Source organism: Pelecanus crispus, chromosome 18, assembly GCF_030463565.1.
Source record: "Pelecanus crispus isolate bPelCri1 chromosome 18, bPelCri1.pri, whole genome shotgun sequence".
Classification (NCBI taxonomy): Eukaryota; Metazoa; Chordata; class Aves; order Pelecaniformes; family Pelecanidae; genus Pelecanus; species Pelecanus crispus.
In genome coordinates, this window is record NC_134660.1 from 510,177 (window position 1) to 528,711 (window position 18,535).

At 65.8% G+C, this 18,535-nt stretch overlaps 1 protein-coding gene across 1 annotated transcript; it reads left to right on the forward strand.

Annotated features, from left to right (window-relative positions):
* The first annotated feature begins 311 nt into the window (after nt 1–311).
* COL1A1 (collagen type I alpha 1 chain) lies at nt 312–15,898 on the forward strand. The gene is made up of 51 exons (XM_075722690.1): nt 312–393; nt 2,019–2,213; nt 2,393–2,427; nt 2,524–2,559; nt 2,642–2,734; nt 2,821–2,889; nt 3,745–3,789; nt 4,058–4,111; nt 4,291–4,344; nt 4,470–4,523; nt 4,706–4,759; nt 4,857–4,910; nt 5,011–5,055; nt 5,369–5,422; nt 5,535–5,579; nt 5,778–5,831; nt 6,162–6,260; nt 6,354–6,398; nt 6,478–6,576; nt 6,840–6,893; nt 6,985–7,092; nt 7,373–7,426; nt 7,640–7,738; nt 7,942–7,995; nt 8,079–8,177; nt 8,476–8,529; nt 8,876–8,929; nt 9,034–9,087; nt 9,206–9,259; nt 9,540–9,584; nt 9,685–9,783; nt 10,039–10,146; nt 10,525–10,632; nt 10,749–10,802; nt 10,914–10,967; nt 11,075–11,182; nt 11,274–11,327; nt 11,744–11,797; nt 12,010–12,171; nt 12,325–12,432; nt 12,569–12,676; nt 12,896–12,949; nt 13,050–13,157; nt 13,419–13,472; nt 13,585–13,692; nt 13,793–13,846; nt 14,038–14,145; nt 14,226–14,508; nt 15,159–15,349; nt 15,429–15,671; nt 15,752–15,898. The coding sequence occupies exons 1-51, from the start codon at nt 312–314 to the stop codon at nt 15,896–15,898; spliced, it is 4,362 nt and encodes a 1,453-aa protein (XP_075578805.1).
* Nucleotides 15,899–18,535: the final 2,637 nt, after the last annotated feature.

The following is an 18,535-nucleotide window of genomic DNA, read 5'->3' on the forward strand; positions in this document are numbered from 1 at the left end:
GATGACACGCGTGTGCATGTCTGTGTATGCGTGTGCATGAACGGACGGACGGGGGGGGGTGCAAAGGGTGCCCCCCGACTCGCTGGGTGCCGCTGATTGGCCGAGGGGCCGTCCAAAATTCCCCCGTTGCGACGGGTCCCACCTCTCCCCGCCGCCGCATCGTATATAAGGGGAGGCGAAGGAGTGGGCAAGGGCAGTAGGAAGTTTCTGCTGGGGTCTGGATTTGGAGCTCCAGAGTCGGATCGGCCCCGTATGACCCCAACCTAAGAACAAAAGAGACCCCAAAGAGTCTACATGTCTAATATTTAGACATGTTCAGCTTTGTGGATTCTCGGTTACTGCTGTTGATAGCAGCGACTGTACTACTCACCCGCGGGCAAGGAGAAGAAGACAGTAAGTAGCCGGTGTCGGCGACGGCCCTCGCCGCCGTGGGATGCGGGGCGGTGGGTGGGGACGGGGTCGGGCGGCATCGTCGACGCTTGGTCCTGCTGCCATGGGTTGGGGAAGGATAACAGGGTGGTTGGCACCCGGCAGCGAAAAAAAATGTTGGGGGGAATTAGGAGGAAAAAAGAAAAAAAAAAAAAAAAAAAGGAGGAAAAAGTGTGTTGGGGGGATTTGGGGTCGGGGGGGTGAAGGGGTTTTAGGGGGTCCACGCCGGCGCGGGGCGTCGGGGCACCCTGCCAAGAGCGGGGAGGGAGGGAAGGGTGGGGGGGAGCCGGCGGGGAAGGGGGGAGCCGGGGAAGCAGGGGAGGAGGAGGAAGGGAAAGGGGGGAAAGAGCGCGGGAGAGAATGGCGAGGGGGGAGAGGGGGGCAGCGGGATCTGCAAAAGCCATCAGGAAAGAATTAGAAAAGTCTCGGATGATTCATAAGGAAAATGTTTCGGCAGCCCGTAAAGTCGGGGCTGGCCAGACGGCCCCGCTCGGCCGCCCCGGGACAGGGATGCCGCCCCACGGCCTCCCCGCGGGGCCGTCCCGGGGCCGGGGGCTCGGGGGGCTTGGGGGCACGGCTGGGGTCACAGCCCCCCACCCCAGGGCCCCCCCTGCGCCCACGGGGCTGCCTGCTCCTGCCTGCGCCTGCCACCTGCAGGCGTGGGGACGGGGGGGACCCTGGGACCCCGCCAGGCCTGGGGCGCCCCGCGCATTTTGCCTGGTTTTGTCATTTGAGGGGGGATTCTTTTTATGCCTTTTTTTTTTTTTCTTTTTTTTCCCATTCTGCATTTTGCATTTGACAGGATGCATTCCGCATTTTGCCTTTTGCATTCTGCATTTTGCCTTTTGCAACATGCATTTTGCATTTTGCCTTTTGCATTTTGCATTTTGCCTTTTGCAACATGCCTTTTGCATTTTGCCTTTTGCATTTTGCATTATTTTGCCTTTTGCATTATTTTGCCTTTTGCATTTTGTATTATTTTTGCCTTTTGCCTTTCACCCCGGCCGAGCGGGGGGCCGTGGGCCGGGACAGCCCCGCGCCCCCTCCCCGGGACCCTTGCCCACCGTGGGGCCAGCCCCGGGCCCTGGCGCGCCGCCCTGCCCGCCCCACGTCAGCCCCTGCCTGCCTCCAGCCTCTGGACTCATTTCCCAACCCATCTGGCCTGATCCAGCCCTATCCCGCAGCCGCCTGGATCTAATTTCAGCCCAGACGCTGGGGCCAACCCTGCCCGATCCCACCCATCCCATCCCCTCCCCATCCCCGTCCCATCCCCGTCTCCGTCCCCCATGGGCAGCGGGGACCCCCGGTGCCAGCCCCCTGCCCGCCGCGGGGGTATTTGCCTTGGCCCCATCCGCCGCGGGACATAGCAACTGGCTGGAGGTTTTTGTTTAAATTCCAGCGTATGTGGGAAGAGTTTATTGTGGTGCTTTTCCTGTGTCACCGCGATGGGCTGATGAGAAACAGATGAAGGGAGAAACGCTGCAGGAGGAGGGGGGGGATGAAGGCGGGGGGAGAGCAAGAGAAGGGCCGTGCGGGGGGCTGCCGCCGCGCCCCCGCCCTCACGCTTCCCCCCTGCCCCTCTCTCCCAGTCCAAACTGGAAGCTGCATACAGGATGGGCTAACGTACAACGACAAGGATGTGTGGAAACCCGAACCCTGCCAGATCTGCGTCTGCGACAGCGGCAACATCCTCTGCGACGAGGTGATCTGCGAGGACACCTCCGACTGCCCCAATGCCGAGATCCCCTTCGGAGAGTGCTGCCCCATCTGTCCCGACACCGACGGTACCGTGTCCCTCCCGTCCCCATCCCAGCACGGGCTGGTGGTCCTCGGGGAGCTGCGGGGCTGGACCCTGCCCCGGCTCGGCGTCCCTCCCCTGGGTGTCGGGGCTGCGGGACGGGCGCGGGTTGGGGGGGGGTGGGTGGCACTCGGCTCCTCTAAACGCCCGTCCTTCCTCCTGCAGCCTCCCCTGTCTACCCAGAAAGCGCTGGAGTAGAGGTAAGGGCTCCCTTGCCCCCCCCAAACCGTGTGACATCCCCCGCCTATTTTTGGGGAACCCCTTTTCTAACCACCCGTCTCGTCTCTCCCCGACAGGGTCCTAAGGGAGACACCGGCCCCAAAGGAGACAGGGTGGGTATGGCCCCCCAGAGCCCCCCTGCTCTGCCGGGACCCCCATCCTGCTGGGGCTCACCCTCCTCTTCTCTCCCCCCAGGGACTCCCCGGCCCCCCTGGCAGAGATGGCATCCCTGGACAGCCTGGCCTCCCGGGACCCCCAGGCCCTCCAGGTCCTCCAGGCCTCGGCGGAGTGAGTATGGGGGGGTCCCCGGCGCTGCAGACCCCCGTGGGTGTGCCCGCGCCCCGCTCACCCCCTGCTCTCCCTCCTGCCCGCAGAACTTCGCTCCTCAAATGTCTTATGGCTACGACGAGAAAGCTGGCGGCATGGCCGTGCCTGGCCCCATGGTGAGTGCCGGGGTGGCACGGGTCCCTGGGCGGGGGACATGGTGGGTCGGGGGAGGTGTGAAGCCGGGCGAGGCGCCGGGAGTGCTTCGTGTGCCGGCGGTGCTGAGGGTGCTGCCAAGTGGCAGGGGGTGGGGAGGGATGTTGGTCCTGGAGGTGATGGGGACAGGGACAGGGATGGGGTGGCAATGGGACAGGGAATGGGTGGTGATGGGGACAGGGAATGGGTGGTGATGGGGACAGGGAATGGGTGGTGATGGGGACAGGGATGGGGTGGTGATGGGGACAGAGAATGGATGGTGATGGGGACAAGGATGGGGTGGCAATGGAACAGGGAATGGATGGTGATGGGACAGGGAATGGATGGTGATGGGGACAGGGATGGCGTGGTGATGGGGACAGGGATGGCGTGGTGATGGGGACAGGGATGGGGTGGCAATGGAACAGGGAATGGATGGTGATGGGACAGGGAATGGATGGTGATGGGGACAGGGATGGGGTGGTGATGGGGACAGGGATGGGGTGGTGATGGGGACAGGGAATGGATGGTGATGGGGACAGGGATGGGGTGGTGATGGGGACAGGGATGGGGTGGCAATGGGACAGTGAATGGGTGGTGATGGGGACAGGGATGGGGTGGTGGTGGGGACAGCAATGGTGGTGGTGGGGACAGGGAATGGGTGGTGATGGGGACAGGAAATGGGTGGTGTTGGGGACAGCAATGGTGGTGGTGGGGTGGTGATGGGGTGTCAATGGGTACAGCAATGGGTGGTGATGGGGAAAGCGAGTGGTTGGGAGAGGGTTGGGGACAGGGTGACATGGCAGCCACTCATCACCACGTTCCCGTCTCCTGCCCAGGGTCCCGCTGGTCCCCGCGGTCTCCCCGGCCCTCCCGGCGCTCCTGTGAGTATCTCCTGCTCCTCTCGCTCTGGGGACAAGCGGCCCCAAGGGCCCCTTCGGGCGGTGGGAGGTTGAGTGGGGTGGGATGGGGCAAGGCCCAGGATGGGGCGTCCCACCCTTCCCGACGGGTACGGGACCACGAGGGGACGCGCGTCCTCAGGCCACCGTAGCAGGGGGACCACCATTGCCACTGGGGTCTTCAGCCCAATCTTCTCATTTTCTAACCCATTTTTTCCCTTTTTTTTTTTTCTTTTTTTGCACCATCCTGCAGGGTCCTCAAGGTTTCCAAGGTCCCCCTGGTGAACCCGGAGAGCCTGGTGCTTCTGTGAGTCCTGTCACCTCCTCCTCCGGCCTGGCATCCCACGGGGATGGGGACAAGGCTGCCATGGGCACCTCAGCCGGGATCGATGGCAATGGGGCTGGCAGTGCCCAGCCCAGGTGCTGGGGTGACAGGGCACAGCCGTCACCCACAGCATCCTCATCCCCGCCCTGCATCTCTCCTAGGGTCCCATGGGTCCCCGTGGTCCCGCCGGCCCCCCTGGCAAGAACGGAGATGATGTAAGTGGCCTCTGGATGGGGTCTCCCCCCCCGGTTTGGGGCCTGGTGGCCCTGCCAGCCTCCCGAGGTGAGCAGGAGCCGCCTGGCTTGGGGACATGCCACCAACCCAGTGTCCTGCTCCTTAGGGTGAAGCTGGAAAGCCCGGCCGTCCCGGCGAGCGCGGTCCCCCCGGCCCCCAGGTGAGATGCTTGGTGCTGGGGTCCCCTCCCTGGGGTGCCCAGCAGGGGACACCCCCACCGTGTCCTGCCCGGTGGCAAAGCAAGGATGTGACACCAGCTGTGCCCCCCCCCAGGGACGGGGGTAAGGGGTGCAGGGACAGCCCCCCCGAGCATCTCCATCACCATCTCCCCTTTTCTCCTAGGGCGCACGCGGTCTCCCAGGAACTGCTGGTCTGCCAGGCATGAAGGGTCACAGAGTGAGTCCCCTGCTTGCAAGATTTAGGGGAAGGGGGAGCCCACCCTCAGCGGGGGCTCCCTCCTGATCCCCCCCTCCTTCTCTCTCCCGCTCCCCAGGGCTTCAGTGGTCTGGATGGTGCCAAGGGCGAGCCCGGTCCCGCTGGCCCCAAGGTGAGGCGCGGTGGCAGCGTCAGCCCCGCTCTCCTGCTGAAGCTATTGCTGCTCCCTCCCTCCCCCGGCGCAGGTCCCTCAATGTTCTCCTCTCTCCTAGGGCGAGCCCGGCAGCCCCGGCGAGAACGGTGCTCCTGGGCAGATGGTGAGTGCTGCAGCCCCCCGGGACCGCGGGGCCGCTCTGGCCTGGGCCAGCCAAAGGGGGCGGGGATGGGGGACAAGGGATGGTGGGGAAGCAGCTCATCCTCAGGGATGCTTCCCCAGGGAGTGGGGCGAGGAGGGGGTTTAACCCCCTGGAAACGTCGCTGTGGGCAGGAGTGGGGCAGGCACAGGGATGGGAGGGGGCCCCAAAAGGGGAAAGTGGCTCTTGGTAATGGTTGGACTTGATGATCTTAAAGGTCTTTTCCAACCTAAACGATTCTGTGATTCTATGAGAACATGTCCTCTCCCCTCCGCAGGGTCCTCGTGGGCTTCCCGGCGAGAGAGGCCGTCCCGGTCCATCTGGCCCCGCTGTGAGTATCTGCTTTGGGCAGGGCTGGGCACCCCCTGCCCCAGGGCGCAGGGGGGGCGAGGGCCACCCCTCCTGCTGGTGGGCATCACTAACGGGTGCCCCCTCTCCTGCAGGGTGCTCGCGGTAACGACGGTGCTCCCGGTGCTGCCGGTCCTCCCGTAAGTAACCCCCAAACCCACCCCCCAACCAGCACCCGGCATCAGCTCCAGCTTCTTCGGCGGGAGGTTCCCCTCCCGGCTCCACCGCGGCTGGGAAATCCTGGCTGGGGGCCAGAGCTCTGCCGCCCGGAAAACTCCTCGGCACCAGATGTGTGAGGTGGGTTCCCTCCTCTGACACGTGCCCTGTCTCCCTTCTAGGGTCCAACTGGCCCCGCTGGTCCCCCCGGCTTCCCCGGTGCTGCTGGTGCTAAGGTAGGACCTGCCTGGCCACCCGCTCCCGGCTCGCGTCTCCTGGGCTGGGAGAAGCTGGTGGAAACTGGGAGCTGGTGAGGGGAGAAGGCCCCAGCATCGAATGGGTTCCCCACGTGGCCCAAAAATGAGAAAACACGACGCTCTGCAGGCTCGCTGCTGCCTGGGACGGTGGGGCAGGCAGGGATGTTCCCAGCCAAGTCCCGCGGGCGTATCGCCCGGCTTTGCCTCCGTGGGAAAGGAGCTGCAGACGGTGGGGGCAAATCGGCCGTGTCAGCGGTTTCAGGGCAGCCCTCGCGCTCACGGCTCTTCCTCCCTCCTCTTCTTCCCCAGGGTGAAACTGGTCCCCAGGGTGCTCGTGGCAGCGAAGGTCCCCAAGGTGCCCGCGGCGAGCCCGGGCCCCCCGGCCCTGCTGGCGCTGCTGGTCCTGCTGTAAGTGGCATCTGACCGCTCCTCCTCGCCTTTCGGCCTCACGTCCTGCTGGGCCTGGTGTAACCCTCCTCCTCCTCCTCCTTTTCTCCGCAGGGCAACCCCGGTGCTGATGGTCAACCTGGTGCCAAGGGCGCAACCGTAAGTGTCCTTAGCCCCCCGCCTGGCTCTGGGATGAGGGTCCGTGCTGCTCCCTCACCGCCTCGTCTGCCTCTCCTAGGGTGCTCCTGGCATCGCTGGCGCTCCCGGCTTCCCCGGTGCCCGCGGTCCCTCCGGACCCCAGGGTCCCAGCGGTGCTCCTGGTCCCAAGGGTAACAGCGTGAGTATCCCTGGACACCTCCGCCCGCCTCCTCCCGGGGTCAGATCCCCTCTTCTCCTCCAGCAAGCTGCTGTCCCACCTGGAGATGTCTCCTCTGGCATCCCCTGTCCCCTCCAGCCCTGCAAGCGCAGGATGGTGCTGGCGGCTGGCAGATGCTGAGCATCCCCCCTCCTGCTGCGGGGCTGGGCAGGACGCGGCTCAGGGCCCCCTTTGCTCGTCAGTCAGGTGTTAAATGGCTTTTCCCTCTCTCCTTCCACTTCCAGGGTGAACCTGGTGCTCCAGGCAGCAAGGGAGACGCTGGTGCCAAAGGCGAACCCGTAAGTGCCCCCCTCACGTCTCCTCGAGGCCTCGGCCCCTCCTGGCTCCCTCGCACCCCGTGGGTGCTCACCCCTTCGCCTCCTTCCCCAGGGTCCCGCTGGTGTCCAAGGTCCCCCCGGCCCAGCCGGCGAGGAAGGCAAGAGAGGAGCTCGTGGTGAGCCCGGCCCCGCTGGGCTTCCTGGCCCTGCTGGCGAACGTGTGAGTAGAAGTCCCTGTCCCACCCCTGCCACGTCCCTGTCCCCATCCCCACCCTCCTCCCATCTCCCAACATCCAGCGGCTGAGCCTCGTGGGTGCTCGGGGACAGGCACCCACCGTGGTGCCATCCCCAGCCCCTTCCGATGCCCCACCGAGGTCTGCAGTGGAGCGTCTCAGCAGGGACGCCAGGCTGCTCCCACGCCGGCACCCCCCTCCCCTGCACCCCCAAACCCCCCGAGGTCACCCCGTGTCACCACACTCACCCTCTCCCGTCCTTCGCAGGGTGCTCCCGGCAGCCGCGGTTTCCCTGGCGCTGACGGCATCGCTGGTCCCAAGGTAGGTGCCCGCGTCTCCCTCCTGCCTGTCTGGGTGACAACGCCGTAGCCTCAACGGGGGTGCTGGGGACACCGGGCATTTGTCACCTGTCCCCGTGTGGTGGCGAAGCCGGTTCTGTGCCACCGCCGCCTCCGGTGACGCGGCTCTTGTCCCCGGCCCTGGGTGATGTCCTGCAGCTGGGGTAACCTCTGTCCCCTCTCCCCCCCTCCCCAGGGTCCCCCCGGCGAGCGCGGCTCCCCTGGCCCTGCTGGCCCCAAAGGATCTCCTGGTGAAGCTGGACGCCCTGGGGAACCCGGCCTCCCCGGTGCCAAGGTGAGTGCGGCGGGGTGGTGGGCACGGTGGCCTACGAGGAGGAGCCGCGAGCCCCCTCAGCACGGCCATTGCGCTGGTGGCCCGGCTCTGGATACAGGTGCCAGCTGCCGCGCCGGCAGAGAAGCCGCTTGCCAGGATGCTCCGGTTCGCTGGAGCATCTCGTGGAGCCCTGAGCTCCTAACCCACCTCGCGCTCCCTTGCAGGGTCTGACTGGAAGCCCCGGTAGCCCCGGTCCCGACGGCAAGACTGGCCCCCCGGTAAGTTGTACCTGCCGACGCCCCGCTCCTCCCCTGGCTCGCCACGGGCTCTGCTAACGGGGCGCCCGCTCCCCCCATAATAGGGTCCCGCTGGTCAAGACGGCCGCCCCGGCCCCCCCGGCCCCCCCGGAGCCAGAGGTCAAGCCGGCGTGATGGGTTTCCCCGGTCCCAAAGGTGCTGCGGTGAGTGTGAACGGGCGCTGCCCGCCCCGGGGGGCTGCTGGAGGGGGTGCTGCCCGGCAGATGCCGGCATCCTGGTCCGCGAGGGATTGATCCCCAGCCACTGCCACCTCCCAGGACGGTGGCTGCAAGTGGGCTCGCGGCTCCCATGGAGCAGGCACCCACGGAGGGGTGGCTCAGGGGATGCGTCCCCCCTGGGAAGGCTGCGCTGGTCCGTCCTCCAGCCCGCCCGAACCTGCAGGCTCGTGCCCCTCGGTGTTGTGGCCCCATCATGGGTCTCATCCTGCTCTCTTGCTTTCAGGGTGAGCCCGGCAAACCTGGCGAGAGAGGTGCTCCTGGTCCCCCCGGCGCTGTCGTAAGTATCCGCCAGAGCCTGGCCAGGGCTTGGCAGGGAGCTTCGCCCCATGGGGCTGGGGCTGGGGCGGCCGAGCTGGGGCTGGCGGAGGCTCCGAGGCCAGGGATGGCAGCAGGTTGAGGTGGCTGGGACTCCAGCCTGGTGGCTGCCAGTGGCTTTGGAGCGGGGACGGCAGGGAGGTGACGTGGCTGCGGGCAGCTCGCCGCGGCTTCTTCCGTCCCTCGAAGGATGCTGCAGCCGCATCCAGCCCTGCAGCCTGTTTGGGGGGGGTGCAGAGTCCCGCGGGGCATCGCTGGGCTGCAGGTCGGGGCTGCGCTCTGAGCACCCTCTTCTCCCTCTTCCGCAGGGTGCTGCTGGCAAAGACGGTGAAGCTGGTGCCCAAGGTCCTCCCGGCCCCACTGTAAGTATCAACGAGCCCTTGGCCACCCGTGGCTGCGGCTTGGCCACCGAAGAAGGGGCTCAGGAGCCCACTGCCCCCCCTCACGCTTGCCACCTCTCCCCCAGGGTCCCGCTGGAGAAAGAGGTGAACAAGGTCCCGCTGGCGCTCCTGGCTTCCAGGTGAGGGATGTCCCCTTCCCTTGCGAGGGGACAAACCATCCAGCGTGGGGCTGGCGTTGCCCCTTTCCTCGTCCGCTTTGGTCCATGGTGTCTCATCGCTCCTCTTCTTCCTCCCCAGGGTCTGCCGGGCCCCGCTGGCCCCCCCGGTGAGGCTGGCAAGCCCGGTGAGCAGGTGAGTGTGGGTGGACATGGCCACGGTGAGGGACTGTCCCTGTGCCCCCCACCACCCCTCCCCAGCCGGGGCTGGGGGCTGCTGATGGGTGCTCCCCAGCGCACCCCGAGGCGATGTGCTCCGCACAGCCCCTCCCCGGGAGTCGTGGGGACCCCAGCCCTTCCCCGTGGCCCCAGGACTGCGGAACCCCCTCCCTCCCCACCCCTGAGGGCATCCCGGGGACCCCTCCCCAGGGCCGCCCCTTCCCGCGCTGACTCTGCACCCTCTGCCTCCCGCACAGGGTGTCCCCGGAGACGTCGGTGCCCCCGGTCCCGCCGGTGCCAGGGTAAGTTGAAGCCCACTCCCTCCCCAGCCGGCTCTGGGCACCCCCCCGTGCCCGCCGCCCCCCTGACGGCCTCGGCCCCTCTCCTGCCTTCCCCCTCCAGGGTGAGAGAGGTTTCCCCGGAGAACGCGGCGTCCAAGGCCCCCCCGGTCCCCAAGGTCCTCGTGGTGCTAACGGTGCTCCCGGTAACGACGGTGCTAAGGTGGGTGCGAGGTCTCAGCTCTGCCGCGCCGGGCTGGGCATGTCCGGGTGACCGGTGACGGTCCCGGCAGGCAGCTCTTGGGCTGCAGGTGTAAAGGGGGGGGGGGGGGGGGGGGGGGGATGGCTGCACCCCTTTTTGCTTGTGTAAGTCCCACGGGATCGGCTCCTGTGCAGTGGCTGAAGCCGGGATGGACCTTGCCATGTGGAGGAAGCGCTGGGTTCTCGCTAATGCACATTTTCTGTTTCTCTTGCCCAGGGTGATGCTGGTGCTCCCGGTGCCCCCGGAGGTCAAGGGCCCCCCGGTCTGCAGGGTATGCCCGGAGAGCGTGGTGCTGCCGGCCTGCCAGGCGCCAAGGGTGACAGAGTACGTGTCCCCCAGAATCCTGACATCCCCCCCTTGGTCCTCTGCTCCCGGCCATCCCTGTCCCCCCTCCACTGTCCCCTCAGGGCTGGATGCACTCCCTAAGCCAAGGCTGGTGGGCAGCAGCCCCCCAGGGAGGGGATGCTCAGTGCCACCTCTGTCCCCCCTGAGCGTGGCCCTTGGGGACCGTCCCTCGCTGCCAGCTGGGAGCTGAGCCCAGCTCTTCCCTGGAGCCCAGGAGGAGGAGGAGGAGGAAGGTCCCAGCCTCCTCCAAGGAAGAATTATGTGCCAAGTGCTGCTGCACAAAGGGGGGAGGAAAAAGGGGGTGACACCCCTGGCGAGGACCTCCCCAGGTAACCCGCCATCATCTTCCTCTCCCAGGGCGACCCCGGTCCCAAAGGTGCTGACGGCGCTCCTGGCAAAGACGGTCTCCGAGGTCTGACTGGCCCCATCGGCCCCCCCGGCCCTGCTGGTGCTCCCGGTGACAAGGTAGGGCTGTCCCCTGACCAGACGCTGTGCCGGGCACCACCGCGTCCTGGTACCCACCGCCACCTCCTCACCACAGCCTTGACCTCCTGTTTTTTGGTTTTCCTCTCCTTTTCCAGGGTGAAGCTGGTCCCTCCGGTCCTGCTGGTCCCACTGGTGCCCGTGGTGCTCCCGTAAGTGTCCCCCAACCCTGGCTGATGGCCCTGCCATGGGTGGCCATCCTTTGGTGGCCATCGGTGGCCATCCCCTGCCTGGGGTGACACCGTCCTCACCGTCTGCCCTAGGGCGACCGCGGCGAGCCTGGTCCTCCTGGTCCTGCTGGATTTGCTGGCCCCCCTGTAAGTGCGACGGCCTCGCTCCCCCCTGCCCCTGGGCCCTTACCCTGCCCCGCCGGGGCCATGCTGTGCCCCCCACCCCAGCTCACCCCCACTCCGCTCGCCCGCAGGGTGCCGACGGCCAGCCTGGTGCTAAAGGTGAAACTGGTGATGCTGGAGCCAAGGGTGATGCCGGTCCCCCCGGCCCTGCCGGCCCCACTGGTGCTCCTGGCCCCGCCGTAAGTTGTGCCCCCCACCCTGCACCCACTCGGGGTCCAGCCCCACGCTGCGGCTCACCCCCCCCCTCCTCCTCCTCTTCCTCCTCCACAGGGTGCTGTTGGTGCTCCCGGTCCCAAAGGTGCTCGCGGTAGCGCTGGACCCCCTGTAAGTACCAGTCTTGGGGTGGGGGGGTTTGTGGCCCCCCGGAGAACTCTCCCCCAGGCACAAACACGCCCATGGCGGCTCCTCTCCCCGCTGCGTCTCGCTCCGTCCCCCCACACTGCAGGGCAGAGGGCACCTGCAGGCCTGCACCCCTAAAACCACCTGGGAGCACGGCATCGATCTGGGGTGGCTTCATCCCATGGTGGGGATGGAGCAGAGGGGAAAAGAGGGGTGGTTGCCTTTATCCCCCCCAAAGCAGCCCTGGCTCCCCCCTGGATGGACGCTTTACTCCTGGCTGCTGGCCCCGGGGCTCCCCGCGGTGGCCCCCAGCCAGGGGACCGTCCCTGGACCTGCTCCGCGGCGGAGGCGGGTGATGCCTGGATCCAGCCCCTGGTGATCCCAGCTTTTCTCCCTTCCAGGGTGCTACCGGTTTCCCTGGTGCTGCTGGAAGAGTTGGTCCCCCCGGCCCCTCTGTGAGTACCCCCGGCAGGGCGAGAGGTGGGGGGCCGGGAGGAGGCTGGTGGTGGGGGGATGCGGGACGGGAGGTGCCGGGCAGGGGTCCAGGCGGCTCCGCGTGGCCGCCCTGTCCCACTTGGCACCAGGACGCCCCTGGCCACCCTTCAGCTGGCAGCTGCGGGGGTCCCGGGCTGCTGCCTGACGGCATCGCCTCCCCCCCCTCGCCCAGGGGAACATCGGCCTCCCCGGCCCCCCCGGCCCCAGCGGGAAGGAAGGCGGCAAAGGACCCCGCGGTGAAACCGGCCCCGCTGGCCGCCCCGGTGAGCCTGGCCCCGCTGGCCCCCCCGGCCCCCCTGGCGAGAAGGGTTCTCCTGGCGCTGACGGCCCCATTGTAAGTCCCCCCCCAACTCAGACCCCCTCCACGGAGCCGGGGATGCCAGGCAGCATCGTGCTCCCCCCAGCCCGGCATCCCTCAGCCGTCCCCTCCACCGGGAGGGGGGCCCCCGCCACCGCCACCTCCCTGAGGTGCCGTTTGTCCCCGCAGGGCGCTCCCGGCACCCCCGGACCCCAAGGTATCGCCGGCCAGCGCGGTGTCGTCGGTCTCCCCGGACAGAGAGGCGAGAGAGGCTTCCCTGGGCTGCCCGGCCCCTCTGTGAGTACCCGGGGTGGCGAGAGCATGCTGGGGATGCCCTCAGCATCCGACTCACCTGCGCAGCCCCCGCGGCCGCGGTGCCGGAGGGGAGGATGCTCGCTGGCCTCCGACACCCCCCGTCCTCTCTTCTCTGCAGGGCGAACCTGGCAAGCAAGGTCCCTCCGGTTCCCCTGGCGAGCGCGGTCCTCCCGGCCCCATGGGCCCCCCCGGCCTGGCTGGACCCCCCGGTGAAGCTGGACGTGAGGTGAGTGGCCGTGGGCAACCATTGGTGTTGGGGGGCACGGAGCCCCCCGCACATCAGTGTGGGGTTTGCTGCGCCGAGGACTTGCCAACTCGTGGCACTTGTGGATGCTGCCATAGTTGCTGGGCGGCCAGGCCCGCGGTGGGCTGAGTGGAGACGGTGCCATCCAGGCCCTCGTTAGCCCCCGCCTGCCCTAACGAGGGGGTCTTTGCTCCTCCGTAGGGTGCTCCCGGTGCTGAAGGTGCCCCTGGTCGCGATGGTGCTGCTGGTCCCAAGGTGAGTGGGCTGGTGAGGGGGCTGCGGGAGGGGGCACGGGGCTGCGCTGGCCCACACTGACCTCTCCTCTTCTTCTTCCTCCTTCTCCTCCTCCTCACAGGGCGACCGTGGTGAGACCGGCCCCTCCGGCCCCCCTGGTGCTCCCGGTGCCCCCGGCGCCCCCGGCCCCGTCGGTCCTGCTGGCAAGAACGGAGATCGTGGTGAGACCGTAAGTGATGCTCGGCCCAGGACCCCCCTCCACCCCTCCCTGGCCCAGGGCTCACCCTGGGCTCGACCCAGCTGTGGAGCAAGGAGCTGCTCCCCCATCCCACGGCGGGCCAGGGTCCAGCCCCGGGCTCAGCTCTTGCCGTGGAGGAGCTTCCCTGGGAAGCTGGGCATCCCACCGCCCCACTCGGGGAGACGCTGTCCTGAGCCGGGGGCAGCAGAAGGTGGAGGATGTTCTAACCTGTCCCCTTCTCTCCTGTCCCAGGGTCCCCAAGGTCCCGCTGGCCCCCCTGGTCCTGCTGGTGCTCGTGGTCCTGCTGTAAGTTGATGTTCTCCTCCATCGTCCTCGGCGCTTCTGCATCCCTGTGGGCGCAGGGGCAATGGCTGGCCTGGACCCCGCTCAACACATCTTCTTCATCCTCCTCCTCCAGGGTCCACAAGGTCCCCGTGGTGACAAAGGTGAAACCGGTGAACAGGGTGACAGAGGCATGAAGGGTCACAGAGGCTTCTCCGGTCTCCAGGGCCCACCTGGTCCTCCTGTAAGTCCCGCGGGGTGCCAGCAGCCCCGGGTGCTGCCCCACGTCCTGGAAGCAGAGCGAGATGCTGATGGGACCCCTTCTTGTTCCTTGCTTTGCACAGGGCTCCCCTGGTGAACAAGGTCCTTCCGGTGCTTCTGGCCCCGCCGGTCCAAGAGTAAGTCTCTGGCTGAGCCGCGACCTCCAGCCAGGGCTGGAGCATCCCGGGGGGAGCAGGGGGGAGAGGGTCCCCGCAGCAGGGCCGTGTCCCGCTGCCATTGGGCTTCTCATGGGGACGTGGGTTGGGACCGGAGGGGACGGCTCTGCCCAGGTGGGACAGTCGCACTCACCCCCTCTCCTCTCCCACAGGGTCCTCCCGGCTCCGCTGGTGCTGCCGGCAAAGACGGTCTCAATGGGCTGCCCGGCCCCATCGGCCCCCCCGGCCCCCGCGGTCGCACCGGCGACGTCGGCCCAGTCGTACGTATCGGCCCCTCCGCCGCTGCCCGCCCAGAGCCGCCTGCCTTCATCTCCTGCTCACCATCCTCCTCCTCCCGCAGGGTCCCCCTGGCCCACCTGGCCCTCCTGGTCCTCCCGGCCCCCCCAGCGGCGGCTTCGACTTCAGCTTCCTGCCCCAGCCGCCCCAGGAGAAGGCCCACGACGGCGGGCGCTACTACCGAGCTGACGACGCCAACGTGATGCGCGACCGGGACCTGGAGGTCGACACCACCCTCAAGAGCCTGAGCCAGCAGATTGAGAACATCCGCAGCCCCGAGGGCACCCGCAAAAACCCTGCCCGTACCTGCCGTGACCTGAAGATGTGCCATGGCGACTGGAAGAGCGGTCAGTGTCCCCACCAGTCCCCACGTCCCTCTGGGATACTCTCCCCACCACCCCTCTGTCCCCTCTACCTGCTCCTCACCACCATCCTTCCTCCATCCCCCCTGCTTGACCCTCACCTTCGTTCCTCTATCCTGTCTCTCATGGCTGCTCTCACCTCCATCCTCTACCTCTCGTGGCTGCTCCAACCCTCTTACCTGCTCCTCACCTCCATCCTCCATCCCTTCATCCTCCATTTCTCACAGCTGCTCCTCACCTCCGTCCTCTGTTCCTCATGGCTGCTGCTCAGCTCCATGCTCCACCCCCCAGATCCCTCCTACCTGCTCCCCACCTCCATCCTCCACCCCTCATGGCTGCTCCCCACCTCCATCCTCCACCCCTCATGGCTGCTCCCCACCTCCATCCTCTACCCCTCATGGCTGCTCCCCACCTCCATCCTCCACCCCTCATGGCTGCTCCCCACCTCCATCCTCCACCCCTCATGGCTGCTCCCCACCTCCATCCTCTACCCCTCATGACTGCTCCCCACCTCCATCCTCCACCCCTCATGGCTGCTCCCCACCTCCATCCTCTACCCCTCATGGCTGCTCCCCATCCATCGTGGCCGCCTGCCTCCCTCCCCGCTCCCTGACCCCTCTCCCTCTGCCCCACAGGCGAATACTGGATCGACCCCAACCAAGGCTGCAACCTGGACGCCATCAAGGTCTACTGTAACATGGAGACGGGCGAGACATGCGTCTACCCCACCCAGGCCACCATTGCCCAGAAGAACTGGTACCTCAGCAAGAACCCCAAGGAGAAGAAGCACATCTGGTTTGGCGAGACAATGAGCGACGGCTTCCAGGTGAGCAGGGGGACGATGAGGGGGGGACAACTGGGATGGGCAACCAGCTCCGCAGCACCTAACACCTCTTCTCCGGCAGTTCGAGTATGGTGGTGAGGGCTCCAACCCAGCCGACGTCGCCATCCAGCTGACCTTCCTCCGCCTGATGTCCACCGAGGCCGCCCAGAACATCACCTACCACTGCAAGAACAGCGTCGCCTACATGGACCAGGACACCGGCAACCTGAAGAAGGCCCTTCTCCTCCAAGGCGCCAACGAGATCGAGATCAGGGCCGAAGGCAACAGCCGCTTCACCTACGGCGTCACCGAGGACGGCTGCACGGTGAGTGGTCCGGGGCACGGTCACGGCGGTGGTGGTGGGGACGCGTTACGGGGCCGGGGCTGATCCTGACCTCCCCGCAGAGTCACACCGGTGCTTGGGGCAAGACAGTCATTGAGTACAAGACGACGAAGACCTCTCGCCTGCCCATCATCGATTTGGCTCCCATGGACGTTGGCGCTCCAGACCAGGAATTTGGCATCGACATCGGCCCCGTCTGCTTCTTGTAAACTGGACGCCCCACGCGTAACAGGAGAGAGTAATAATAATAATAATGATAATAATAAAAAAAAAACAGCCAAAAAAAAAGGAGAAAATTTCACATGGACTTGAATTTGTGTCGGTTTCTATCCAGCGTCTCTAAAACTATTTGCGTTTCCGTAAAAGAAAAACCTAAAAAACCCCCCCAAAAAAAGCATTAAACCAAAAAAAAAAAAATAAATGACTTTTCAAACAAAATCACCAGGAAGTGGGTTCGCTTGCTTGCCCTCCTCTTCTCCTCGGGGTCGGGCACTCCTCAGCCCCGAAGACGGCGCGGCGCGGCTCACCGAAAGCACCGCCGTGGCCACGCCGAGCCCCCCCGCGGCACCGAGCCCCAGCCCGGAGCACCGGGACCGGCCGAATCCCCCCTCCAGCCAACCTTTCCCCGCTGGCCTCTTTGCTTCTTGCATCTCATTAGTACTTTAATTTTTTGCTGCAAGGAAGATGTTTAACTCTGGGTTATAATCTGCTTTTTGTTGTTGTTTTCCCTCTCTCTTCCCTCCCCTTGTTTCTGTTTTTTGGTTCTTCTCTTTTTTTTCCTTATTTTATCTTTATTCAGGCAGCAAAATCAATTCAATCCCAAGCACATCAGGGGAGCAGACCCGACCCTTCGCTGCATACTCTGCTTTTCTGGAAGGCTACCTCACCGCTGTGCTTTGGGGTGTTTTTTTTAATTTTAGGGTTATTTTTGTTTCATTTTCAAGTAGTTTTAGGTTCATTTGGGGTTTTTCAGCCATGCCGGGACTTTCCTGCCAGGTTCAGAGCAAAGGTGCTAATTTTTCCTCTAATATTCCCCCCCCTCTTTGTTTTGTTGCTCTGTTGATCTTTTATTTTCCTCCATTCAAGGTCCCTCGGGAGTCGCTGAGGTTTCTTCCCCCCAGGATTTTTATCCTGTTATTTTTTTTAATTCTCTTTTATTTTGGTTCCGCAACACCCGAGCCCGGGACCGCCTGGTGCTACAGCCTCCGAAGACGCGACTCAGCTTGATTTATTTTAATTCCTCTCTCTTTTGGGTCCCCCCGCCACCCCTTTCTTTGCTGCCCAGCTGAACTTGTGAATTTTCTAAAGGTGCTATTTACCCCCCGCCCCACCCCGCGAGCAAATCCCGGAGCAAATGCGAGGTAGAACCAAAAAAATTAAAAACCTCGAAAAGGAAGAAGGACAACCCCACTCTCCAGGTTAAGCAGGTAGATCTTCAGCTCCGCTCTCATCTTCCAGCAGCTTTTTCTCCATCCATCCATCCATCCCCATCCATCCATCCCCATCCATCCATCCCCATCCATCCATCCCCCCGGCACGGAGGGGCACGAACCCACCCCCGTTTGCCGGCCCATCTCCCGGTGGATGCTCCGGGCTCTCCCGGAGTCTGTACCTAGTTTGTATATGTATAATAATTTGAAATTGTTTTTTGGTTTTTTTTTTTTTTTAATTATTTTTTTTTTGACTGCTGAAATAAAGCATGTGAAATGATCCAACAAACCTGGGGTGCTCTTCACCGGCGGCTCTTGCTCTCGGGGGTCGGGTGGGGGTCCTGGGTGGGCGGGGGGTGCGGCGAAGTTGGGAGCCCCTCACCCCTGGTCCCGCTCCTGTCCCGGCTGCTCCCGCTCTGCTCCCACCGCACTTCTGCGCTCCCGTCCTCCCCGTCCTCCCACCCCAGCGCGGCTCCCCCAGCCCCCTCCTCCTCCTCCTCCTCCTCGCTCGGCCCCCGCTGCCCTGGGCGGGGGAGAGGAAGGAAGGGGGGACCACCCCCCCAGCAAGGAGGGTTGGGCTGGATTTGGGGGGGGCAGAGCTGCTGTGCACCCACGGTGGAGGGGACCTTGCTGCGCGTCCCCTCCCCAAATGGGGGAAAGCAATGGGGACGTGGGGGGGACAGCAAGGGGCTGGGGGGCGGCTGGTGCCAGGCTGGGGGCACTCAGCCCAGGGTGCCCCCCCAAAAGGAAGAGCTGGAGGGGGGGGGGGCACAGACATTGCAGCTGGGTGAGGGAGGGCACAGAGACACGCACCAAAATTGGGGCAGGGGGTTCTGCTCACCCGGGGCTGCAACAGGCGTGCCACGGCGCGTGCCACGGCGCAAGCCCCCCGCACCCACGGTGGGTGTCCCCCCCGCACCAGCACACGCCGTGCACACCCGCTCGTGCAAAGGGAGCCGGGCAGCCACCAGCAGCACACGCGTGTGCCCAGGGTGGGCCGTGCCCACCATGCGCCAGCAGCACACGCGTGTGCCCAGGGCGGGCCGTGCCCACCATGCGCCAGCAGCACACGCGTGTGCCCAGGGCGGGCCGTGCCCACCGCGCGCCAGCAGCACACGCGTGTGCCCACCACGTGCCACGCTCGCCTTGCCCGGGGCACCTTCACGGTGGGCACGAGCGAGACCCCGGCAGCGCGGGGGCCGCGCGGGCAGCGGGAGGGGGCCTCAATGCCGCCTTTCTCCTCCCTGCCCTGGCCCGTCAATGGCTCCCCTTGTTCCTCACCGGCCCCCGTGTTTTCCTAACCCCCACCCTGGCGCCTGCCCCACGCGAGGGGGGGCTGCCCTGAAAGAGGCCCTTTCTTCGGAGGCGAGGGGCCGGGGTTGGGCTGGGGGGACCCCCGGGGGGGCCGGGGAGGGG

Bases quoted from the DNA above. Each gene is read 5' to 3' on its own strand.
- COL1A1 (XM_075722690.1), top strand. From the start codon at position 312: ATGTTCAGCTTTGTGGATTCTCGGTTACTGCTGTTGATAGCAGCGACT. The intron at 4,524-4,705 runs GTGAGATGCTTG...CTTTTCTCCTAG, and splicing joins GCGGTCCCCCCGGCCCCCAG to GGCGCACGCGGTCTCCCAGG. The intron at 6,577-6,839 runs GTGAGTATCCCT...TTCCACTTCCAG, and splicing joins CTGGTCCCAAGGGTAACAGC to GGTGAACCTGGTGCTCCAGG.